This window comes from Monoraphidium neglectum (assembly GCF_000611645.1).
Source record: "Monoraphidium neglectum strain SAG 48.87 unplaced genomic scaffold scaffold01189, whole genome shotgun sequence".
NCBI lineage: Eukaryota > Viridiplantae > Chlorophyta > Chlorophyceae > Sphaeropleales > Selenastraceae > Monoraphidium > Monoraphidium neglectum.
In genome coordinates, this window is record NW_014012439.1 from 6131 (window position 1) to 16601 (window position 10471).

At 64.3% G+C, this 10471-nt stretch overlaps 2 protein-coding genes across 2 annotated transcripts; both read right to left on the reverse strand.

Annotated features, from left to right (window-relative positions):
* Positions 1-425: 425 nt before the first annotated feature.
* Positions 426-4745, reverse strand: MNEG_6968 (hypothetical protein; the record flags this gene model as incomplete). Its single annotated transcript, XM_014044560.1, has 6 exons — positions 426-1472; positions 1758-1928; positions 2134-2945; positions 3302-3492; positions 3683-3834; positions 4731-4745. 6 exons carry the CDS (start codon positions 4743-4745, stop codon positions 426-428), a joined length of 2388 nt encoding a protein of 795 aa, XP_013900014.1.
* A 184-nt stretch (positions 4746-4929) lies between these two features.
* On the reverse strand, positions 4930-8188 carry MNEG_6969 (Molybdopterin biosynthesis protein CNX2; the record flags this gene model as incomplete). The annotated part of the gene is made up of 9 exons (XM_014044561.1): positions 4930-5137; positions 5411-5542; positions 5837-5926; positions 6241-6326; positions 6526-6672; positions 6978-7096; positions 7293-7341; positions 7607-7739; positions 8022-8188. 9 exons carry the CDS (start codon positions 8186-8188, stop codon positions 4930-4932), a joined length of 1131 nt encoding a protein of 376 aa, XP_013900015.1.
* Positions 8189-10471: the final 2283 nt, after the last annotated feature.

The window sequence follows — 10471 nt, forward strand, 5'->3', positions numbered from 1 at the left end:
CGGCGGCCGCGGCCGCCGCAACCGCAGCTTGCTGCTCTCTGATGTGAGGTGGTGGCCCGGGTCTGGCGGCGGCTTCGAGCACGAATATCCTTTCGTGAGCGTCCACAAGTTGGAAGCCAGTGATAAGATCCAAACAGGGGTCTGTCGCTTGCTGTGCGTCCAGCTGGCTCGTAGACAGCACCTGCTGGTTGGGGGGGGGGAGGGTCAGGCAGGAGACACAGAGCTGGTGAGGTAAGCATCAGCGCCAGAGTAGCCACGATGAGCAGTCTGCTAATCAGGGTCTTGCACAAGCAATTCCAAACGCCAGTAACCAAGGGTGCCCACAGTTGCGTGGTGTGAAGACAAGCACACATGAGGCAGGTGCACGGCTGATGGCATCTGACCACACCAAAACGACAAACACAGGTGGCGAAAACCCGAAACTTTCACGAGCCCTGTCCCCGCGCCTGCAGCAGGTGGCCGTCCAGCGCCACACCCTCGTACTGCAGCAGAGCCTCGTCCAGCCGCAGGTCCGCCTCGGTCGGCTCAACCTCGGACGCGTCGTCGCTGCCGCCCTCGGACCCCGCCTCGTCCGCGAAGCGCAGCGCCCGGGCGCCCGCGCGGCCCGCGCCGGCGGCGCCCTCGCGCGGCGCCCCGTCCCGCTGCGTGGACGCGGCCAGGGACGACCGCTGGCCGGCAGGCTGCTTGGGTGCGGTCGCCGCGTTTGCAGACGGATTTGTCCTGCCAGGGGTGGCGAGTGAGGGGCGCTGGGACACGAGCGACGAGCGCTGCGACGGGGGAGCAGCATTGCAGCTGGCCCGCGGGCCGGCCTGCGCCTGCTGCTGTGGCGGCCCCTTGGGCGACACGTCCAGGCTCGTGCGCGCGGACGCGCTCGCAGCCAACGACCCTCGCGGCCCTTGCGTAGTCGCTTGCTGCTGCTGCTGCTGCTGCTGCTGCTGCTGCTGCTGCTGCTGCTGCTGCTGCCGCAGGCCGCCGGCAGCAGGCGCGACCGCCGCTCGGCCGCTCGCAGCCGCCAGCGCCGCCGGCCTCGCATGCCCCAAAACGACGGCATTGTGTTGCCGCACGGTGTCGTTCAGAAGGTGAAACAGGTCGCTGTCCCGCCTGTCAAACACAAATACGGCGCGGCAGAAGCCCCCGCCGACTCCACCCACATGAGCGCCAGCACCGCCTCCAACGGCAGCGGCGGCGTCGCCGGCGCCGGTGCCGGCGGCGGGCGCACTTGCGCCGGGCACTGCTGCTGCGGCGTCCTGGGCCAGCTGCAGCTTCACGGCTGCGACCACTGACGGCGGCAGCGGGCCCGGCCAGCCGGGCCCCGCGGCCGCCGGCTGGCTCGCCGGCTGCTGCTGCTGCTGCTGCTGCTGCTGCTGCTGCTGCTGCCCGGCCGCCGCGCCGCCCGCCTGCGGCTGCTGCGCGGGCGCGTCTGGCGGGGCGCTGCGCTGCTGTGCCTGCGCCGTGCTGACCCTGGATGGGGGCTGCGTTGGGGCGGACATAACTGGCCGAGGGGGGGTATGCTGCGCCATGGCGCAGATCGGGACCGCCATGCGCACGCCCCCCTTGATGGCGGACCCCGCCTGTATCCGAATTGAATTCAAAATGACAGCGAGGGATCAAATGAACCACATGGATGCTACTTGGCATGACCTGCAACAGGCTGACCAGTGCAAATTACATCATCCCCTGCACCAACTACTGGAGGCGGCTGGTGCGGCTGGTGCGTTTGAGCCAGCCGCCCGCGGCAGGCACCCTCGCCCGCCCACCTCCGAATACGCCCCCGGCCGGCTGCGCCAGTCGGGGCTGGCGGCGCCGTGGATCGTGCTCTTTGGCAGCAGCGGCGCCTCAAACGCCAGCGCCGCCGCCGCGCCGCGCGACAGCTTGGCCAATGGCACTGCAGCAGCTGCATACACTGAGCCGTCGCCCTCGTCGTCCGCCTAGGGGAGTGGGTTGCAGAGCGTACACACGCAGGAGTGGGCTATTGTGCGCCGGGACAAGATCCTTGTGCTGATTCAGGCGGGCTGCTGATTTCATTTATTCAAGTGCACGGCAAAGTCAAGGCTGTCACGCGACGTGTGCTTCTCGGCACGCCCCGCCACCCCTCCCGCATGCGGCGCATTGCACACGTGTCTGGCCTCCCACCTGCTGCGCGGCGCCGTCTTCTGCGCCTGGGATGGGGAACTCCGGGGGTTCAGCCACTGCTGACCTGTCATGGACCTCCAGAAGCAGCGGGAAGTCGCGTAGAAGCTGCCTCAGCCCCGCCGCGCCGCCCGCGTCGCCCCCGATCAGCACGCACGGCCGCCCAAACACGGCCGCGCGCGTCGCCGGCGCGCCGGCGGCGCGCGGCGCCCATGGGCCGACCGCCGCCGCACGCTGCTCGCGCGGCGGCGCGCCCGGCGGCCAACACAGGCGCAGCGCAACGGGGCGGCAGCGGGCGTCCAATTGCTCTGTAGTGGCGGGCGCGTCAGGCAGGCGCTTGGCCTTGCGGGCTGAGACCACGATGGGATTGAGGCGCACCGCTAAGTCTGCTGACATCAGCGTTGCCGTCTCCCCCCCAGGCTGAGCCGCCGCCGCCGCAGCCGCCGCGTCGGGCGCCCCCGCCGCCTCGCCAGCGGGCGGCGCGCGGGGCGCGGCGCCGCGCTTGGCGGCGGCCGCCTTTGCTTCGGCCGGGTCCGGTTGGGGCGGTGGGGGTGGGGGCCGCAGCAGCTGCAGCCGGACCGTCAGCTGCGCCAGGTGCCCGCTCACAAGCCCCTCGAGCACTTGCGCCGACAGCCCCCCGGCGCCTTTGGAGCGGGCCGAGCCGTCGCCGCTGTTGTCGCCGTCGCGCGCGTCGCTGCTGTCGCCCTGTGTCCATTCAAAACGACAGCTGGAGTCCCCCACCAGGAGGCTGGAAGCATCCAGGTTGAATGCGCCCTGGATCGGCGGCGGCGCCGCTGCAGCTGCAGCTGCGGCAGCTGGACCCGCAGGTACAAGATGGGCGCGCACGGAGGCAAAAGGGGGCTGCATGAGCATGCGACGGGGGCATGGCCGCATGCCCTGTCTGCACAAGCTCTTGTGCAGACAGCTGATGCAAGATGGGCCGGACCATGCATGGCTGCATGCATGGCTGCATGCATGGCTGCATGCATGGCTGCATGCATGGCTGCATGCATGGCTGCATGCATGGCTGCATGCATGCGAAGCCAGCCGCTTCTGCAGCTTGAAGACCCTGCAGTCCTCCGCCCGTGCCCTTTCTGGTGTTCTTCCAAAGTGCATCTGTGAACCTTTTGAACCCAACTCAGACCAGATCAACCTGGAGTTCACGACCGACCTTTATCCTTCGCAGCCTGCACCGCCGACCCCGGCGCCGACTTGCGCCCTACGTCGCCGCCCGCCAGCGCCGGCGCCAGCAGAAGCCGCACCGGCAGCTGTGCATCGGCCGCAGCAAGCGCCCGCACCAGCGGCTCTGAGACCGCTAGCAGCTGCAAGGGCGCCTCCCAGGTGTACTCGTCGTGGCACCATCTGTCCGCGTTGATACAGTCATTGTTGCGAGCAGTTATCTGCTCTAAGCTCTTGCCTCATGCGCATGACGACCGGCTGCTCGTAATGGTGCAGAGCAGGGCGCCAAGCAACAGCGCCTGACCCGCGCCGCCCGCCACAGCGGTTGTGCAAGGTGTGCTCTGGCCCCAGGCCACAAGGGGCTTAGGCTCACCCGTCGCCCTCTTGCACGATCGCTCCTAAGATCGGCCCTGATGCCTGCTCTGTGCCATCCAGGCCCGCCACAAATACGCTGAGCGCCAGCGCCGGGAGCGGCGCCGCGCCCAGCTGCGCCGCGGCGGCGCTGAGCCGGTTCGCGGACGGCGGCTTCGGCGGGGCCGCGCGGGGTTGCGCCTCGGGGGAGCATGCTGTTGCTGCGGCAGGCGCCGGCTTTTCGGGCCGCCTTGGGGTCCTGGCGGTCACTGACAGCACGACTGCGATGGTGTGCGGCAGTGCAGCGGCGCCGGTAGCAGCAACCGCTGCAGAGGCTGTAGATGCAGCGGCCGCAGCTGGTGATGCTTGCGCAGGACGGCCTTGCGAAGCACTATCGTTTGACGCCGTCATTCGTGTTCGTTTATCCGATCATCGGGACATGTGCATGTTCATTTTCCGCTTGATCAAACTGTGCGCTGTGATCCGAGTCACCGCTGCCGAAAGTGAGTGGGTGCTGGAGATCTCAAATGGTTTGTTCATGCTTGCATGCCGCATCAGCCCGGGCAGTCATGTGGCCCGATCTGCAGGTGGCATTGACTGCTGCCACCCTGTTTGACCGCGCCTGCTTTGCTCGTGCGCCACCCCTGCCAACCGTGCCAATGCCCTTGCCAACGTCCGCAATGCGTTAGAAATAATTGCTCTGTGAGTGATCTGCAGACATGAACGCACTTGCACCACCACGCTGACAGCTGACTTGAGTATCAATCTGCCAGCCTGATGCAGTACAAGAGAGAGAGTCTGTAGATGTTCACAGGTCTGGAGCAACCGCGCACAATCGGCGCGCGCCGTAAGCATGTATGCAATGCAGCAGTGGCTTGCGGGACTGCGCAAAACTGATGCAATGAGACACCGTCTCTCAGACGGCCCTGGAACGCTCAGCCAGATCTTTGATTATCGGACATGGTCAGGGTCTTCATTTCGCCTGTACAGACTCTCCTGCACGACACATGACGCATTGCCGCATTGGTGACGCCGCCGCCAAAAGGTGGTGTGGCAGGCCAGCTTCGCACCTCAAAGGGGTGCATTGTGGTTGGGTTGAGCAGGAAGCACCAGCAGGCCGTGCCCAAACTGCAGTACACATTGCCACCAAATCGTACATCGCTGTGCAAATGTGGCTGTTGGCAAACCCACGAACAACCCCCACAAACCAGGTCAGTAGCCAGTCAGCAGCACTCGGCAGATCGTCTTGCAATCGCAAACCTCCGAGCATCAGCCGCCGATCGTGATCATGGGGCGGTTCTGCGTCGCCGCCAGCTCAAACATCCCCGCGTGTGCCGCGCGCTTCCGGTCGACGGCGGCGCTGATGACGAGGCGCAAGTCGTCGTCCGTCGCGCCCTCACGCATCGCGTCGCGCAGGCTGACCTCGTTGGCGCCAAACAGGCAGACCTTCAGGCTCCCGTCAGCCAGGACTCGCAGCCTGAGGGGGGCCGGCCGGGGGCGGGCAAACAGCACGCAGGTGCCATAAACAGGGATGATCAAGCCAAACAGCCTTGGACTGTAGAGAACTACATCACATCAGGGGTTGTGCTATTCACAACAGTTGCGTGGGTGTGGCGAGCCCCCACACCCCGCCCTGCTCTGCTGGCTGCCACGCCCCCGCGCGCTTGGACGCGCCACGACGCGCCGCCGAGCCCCAGCGACAGCGCTCGTGCATGCGCCCGCGCCTGTGCGCTCGCGGCCGCGCGCTCACCGGTTGCAGTCGCCGCAGAACGCGTGCGTCATGCTGGTGATGAAGCTGACGCTGCCCTTGTGGCCGGGCACCGTGAAGTTCTTGGCCACCTCGCCGGCGGGGTCTGCGCAACGGACCAGGCCCTGAGGGTACCTGTGAAGGTTTGTTCGTGGTTTGGTTGATTGTTCAGCGTGACCCGTTTGCTATTTATGTTGTTTTCTAGGTTTTCTGTCAAAGGATTCACTCCAAGATCCAGTGGGGGAGGCACGGGAGCGGTCTTGACGGCAAAGTACGAGGGCATGCCCGTCAGCAGACGAGCGCTGGTCAAGGCGGAGGCCGCACACCGCCTGCGCGCCAGGGCGGTGGCGACCCGCGCCGTGACGGATGTAAAGGGTTCTGGGGCCGCACGCGGCGGTGCGTCGTGCGCAGCTCAAGGGCGAGGCGCACCTGTCTCTGAGCGCGGCAAGCATCTCCTTGTACGTGACCATCTTCGAGTCGCTCCACACGTTGCCATCGAAAGGCATGTACTCGATAAACCTGATTGTATTGCAAATCAGAAGATGAACCTTGGGGTGACAGGTCGAGATGAGGTGGCTGCAATGCAAAAATGCCGAGTGCTTCACAGCACCGCAGGCACAACCCAACCCCAAGGCACGATTGACACAGCACCAAAACCCAGGCACGACCACACTGCCTGACACCCATGCCCCCGTCCCACCCGCCCTGCACGCAACGCGCCACCAAACAGGGCAACGCCACCCGGGGGGGAAGGGGGGGTGCATGCTGAGCGTGGGCCCGCAGCGTTGACTGGTAAAGATGCAGGGAAAGGGGCCGCCATGCTCCCTCCGCACCTGACGTTGAGGGGGGCGTCCCTCGTAAGCTCCGAAAAATCGATGATCTCGTCATCGTTGACGCCGCGCATGACCACCACGTTGACCTGCCGTCCCGCGAAATCAGGGCCGAGGTCCGAGGTTTGGGTTTGATTGGCGACAGGGGCACGGGCCTAAGCTCTGTGAGGCTGAGCCCCGGCTGTGGCCGGGCTCACCGGCGGCGCCGCTAACCTCGCGGCCGGCCCCGACGCTTCAGCTGTCTCAGGCGGCCGCGGCGCGCGCACGGCCCGCTCGCCACAGCCGCACCTTGAGCGGCGCGAACCCCAGCCGCAGCGCCTCCTCAATGCTGGCCAGCACCTTGCCGTGCCCCGCGCGCCGCGTCAGCGCCTCGAAGCGGTCGGGCCGCAGCGTGTCCAGGCTGATGTTGAGCGCGTTTAGGCCCGCCTCCTGCAGCTGCGCCGGCGGCGGGGGTTGCGTGGCGCGCATGCGAGACGCCAGCAACGCGGTGAGCGGCTGGCATTTCGGCTACGCCGACGCATGATGCACGATGGCTGCGCATGGCACGAGTCTTGCTATTTGAATCGTGTGAGAGGCGGCGGGAGAAGGGGGCGTGCCGACCCTTCTGCCAAACAGTGTGCTCCACTTCTGAATGCAGCAGCAACACGATGTGCCTACCCTCACTGCTCCCTGTGGCACCCTCCGGGCGCCAAGCAGGGCGCCATTTCATCCTCCACCCCACTCGTCAGACGCGGGCGAACCTGTGGCAGCTGCCGCTTGAGGGCGACGCCGTTGCTGGTCATGGCGAGAGTTCGCAGACCCGGCAGGGCTGAGAGGCTGCGGCAAATCTCCAGTAGGTCCTTCCGCACGGTGGGCTCGCCTGGCGACGAGAGAACGGCGCAGCATGGTTCTATTTGATCGACGTTGTTGCCGCGGCGGGTCGTTACGGGCGCAGGGCATGTTGGAGGAACGCAAGGGCTTTGTGCATTATGGCGGAGCGTGCCCGCAGCCCCTGCCGGGCTGCGATGGCAGGTGTGGCCCTTGCGGCGCCCTTTCGGCAGCGCGGCCCAGCGCACCTCCTGTCAGCCGAATCTTGTCGACCCCCGCTCCAACAAACAAGGACGCCTGCGGGCCAACAGCGGTGGCAGCGCGCGCGTGAGCAGCGGAAGTATTGGATGTCAACGGGCCGCCGGCCGCAAGGCCCACCGCCACCGCGTGCGCCGCGAGCAGCGCGCCCGCAGCCGAGGAGCTGGGGCTGCAGATTGATGGGCCAGAGGTACTGGCCCCTTGTGTGTGCCCTCTGCAGAAGCCCTTGGCATCGATCCAGGCCGCCGCTGCACAGCGGCGCCAATTCCAGCAACGGCACGGCCCCGGCCCCCACAACACGCACCAGCCGCTGCAACTCATCCGCGGATAGCAGCCGCTCCCCGGGCGTCAGCGGCGCGCCGTCAGCGGGCATGCAGTACGTGCACCGCAAGTTGCAGCGCTCAGTCAGGCTGAGTCGCAGGTACGTGTGCTTGCGGCTGTGCAGGGGGCAGGAGCCCAGGGGCGCAAGGGGGTAGGAAATTGAGGCGGTGCCGCCGGCCACCTTGTTTGAGCGGCTCATCATGCACAAACAGCATTAAGGGGGCAACAAGAGCTTGCTGGCGGGCAAAAAATGTTTATATTGTATCAATCAACAATATTTATATGATATCAAGGCAAATACAAACATGTGTCCTGCTGATGTACAGCGCAGTCATGGGGTAGGCCACTGTTGATGCACAGCCGTCGCCACTGGGGTGCCGCTACGTCTCAAATCGCACCTGAACGTGTCGGTGAGCATCTGCTCGCCGCTGACGTGCCCGCCCATGCGCCGCGCGCGCTCCACGACCTCTCGCCAGTCCGCCGCGGACGGCGCCTGCTGCTCCTGCTCCTGCCGCCCCGACCCGGGCGGCGGCGCCCTCTGCTGCTTGCTGGGCGTGCGCAGCATGGGTATAGACTGCACGTCGAGGCGCCGGCGAGTGCCCCCATGTCGCTGCTGCTGCTGCAGTTGCTGCAGCTGCTGCTGCTGCTGCTGCTGAATCCGGTGTTGCAAGCCAGACGGCCCCAGCAGCTGCTCCTGGATTCGCCGTGCGTGCACGGGGTCAAGCGCATGTGACGCACCGAGCATGGCGCCGCTGGTTGTGACGGCCGCTTGGGGCTGGGCCGCGGCGCACGAGGTCGCGGTCGACGACGACATTATGGAGCGCGTGGAGCCCTCATGAGCTACGTAGCTGGTGCTGGCACCCCCCTCGGGTGCGTGCAGGGTCCCCGCACTGCGATACAGCCAGCCATCCAGGCTGGGGAGCAGCCTGGACGCACAACGACGCATGTTGGCCTCAGTAGAATGCTACAGCAGCCACTGTACGGCTCGTGTGCTGGGCAAACGGTGAAAGTGATCTTTGGGTCTAAGAAGCTGTGAGTGCGAATGATGGTTGATATACACTAGGGCTGCTTGATAAGGTTGTGTAGTTGTCACGGACGCAATTGGCACGGGAGCACGCGCACACTGGCCTGCCCCGTGGTCTGTGCCCTTCGAAGGGCCCTTCGGTGCCCAGCTCCAACTCTCAGAGCCCAAGCTCCATTCGTGAAGGTGCTGCAAGATACGTTCTTATGCACCACTTATTATACTGGTACAAAAGCACCCGACTCCTTGCCTCATCACTCCTTGCCAGAGACAATGCAGCGTTTGACCCACTTGAAGGCCGCCGCTTGCGGTCTCGACGCATAACTGCGATGCCAGCCTGCTGCCGCCGGCATGGCGCTGTGTTGTGGCAACAGCCAGGACCACAGCAGGCTCACCTCACAGTCGTCACTCCCAGACAACCTGGTGCAAGCCCATCGCACCACTTGCAGAGGCATGCACGACACCTCACTGATCAGCAAGCAGGGTCATCCATGTGCAGACCAAGTCAAGGCAGCAGGCGCACCTGAGCAGCATTGCGTGCTCATAGGCCGCAGATCCAAAACCAAACATGGTTTGAACAACGAGAGCAAAGTGGTGCTAAAGGGTGTATGTCAAGAGAAGGCAAGGGCCAGCGAAGGACTGTCAGGGATGCACAGGCAGGCCTAAACCGCCACTGGCCAGTGGTGCGCCCAGCGCACTCAGTACGAGTCCAGAATACACCTGCATTAATGCATGTAGCATAGGTGGATTTAAGTTTGGTTACACCCAAGAGACATGCCTGGCCCTGGGCCCTGGGGCCTCTCCAAGGCACAGGCGTGCTGCAGGTTTGGCCGCCTGCGGCACCGGTAATGCGTGACCCGCGACCCCCGCCCCCCCCCCCGCTGGCGCCCCATGTTAGCAAGGGGGGAGTTCTCTTTGCTTTGCTGTGTTACAATCGTGTAGGCCAGCTAGACTCCTCCCGCCACTGTGACCAAACGGTGCAAAACAAACAACAGGGGTTATAACCAAAACTAGCCGCCCAGCGGTAACGACAACAAACTTGATACGAAAACAAGCCAAAACAAAGCTGCAGATATACAAACGATGCAATGAGGGCGCACGGCACACACCTTTTTGCTTTGCTTTGTTACAATCGTCTAGGCCAGCTAGACTCCTCCCGCCACTGTGACCAACCTGTGTGAAAAAACAACAGGGCTTTAAACACAAGCTAGCCGCCCAAGGCAGGCGGCAACACACGTAACAACATACAATCCAAGATAAAGCCGCAGATATACAAACAGAGCAATGAGGGCGCACGGCACACACCTTTTTGCTTTGCTTTGTTACAATCGTCTAGGCCAGCTAGACTCCTCCCGCCACTGTGACCAACCTGTGCGAAAAAACAACAGGGCTTTAAACACAAGCTAGCCGCCCAAGGCAGGCGGCAATACACGTAACAACATACTATCCAAGATAAAGCCGCAGATATACAAACAGAGCAATGAGGGCGCACTGCACACACCTTTTTGCTTTGCTTTGTTACAATCGTCTAGGCCAGCTAGACTCCTCCCGCCACTGTGACCAACCGGTGTGGAACAACAACAGGGCTTTAAACACAAGCTAGCCGCCCAAGGCAGGCGGCAACACACGTACCAACATACAATCCAAGACAAAGCTGCACACACCCAGGAGACATGCCTGGCCCTGGGCCCTGGGGGGTCAAATTTTTTGCTTTGCTTTGCTTTGCTCTGTTACAATCGTCTAGGCTAGCTAGACTCCTCCCGCCACTGTGACCAACCAGTGTGAAACAACAACAGGGCTTCAAACACAAGCTAGCCGCCCAAGGCA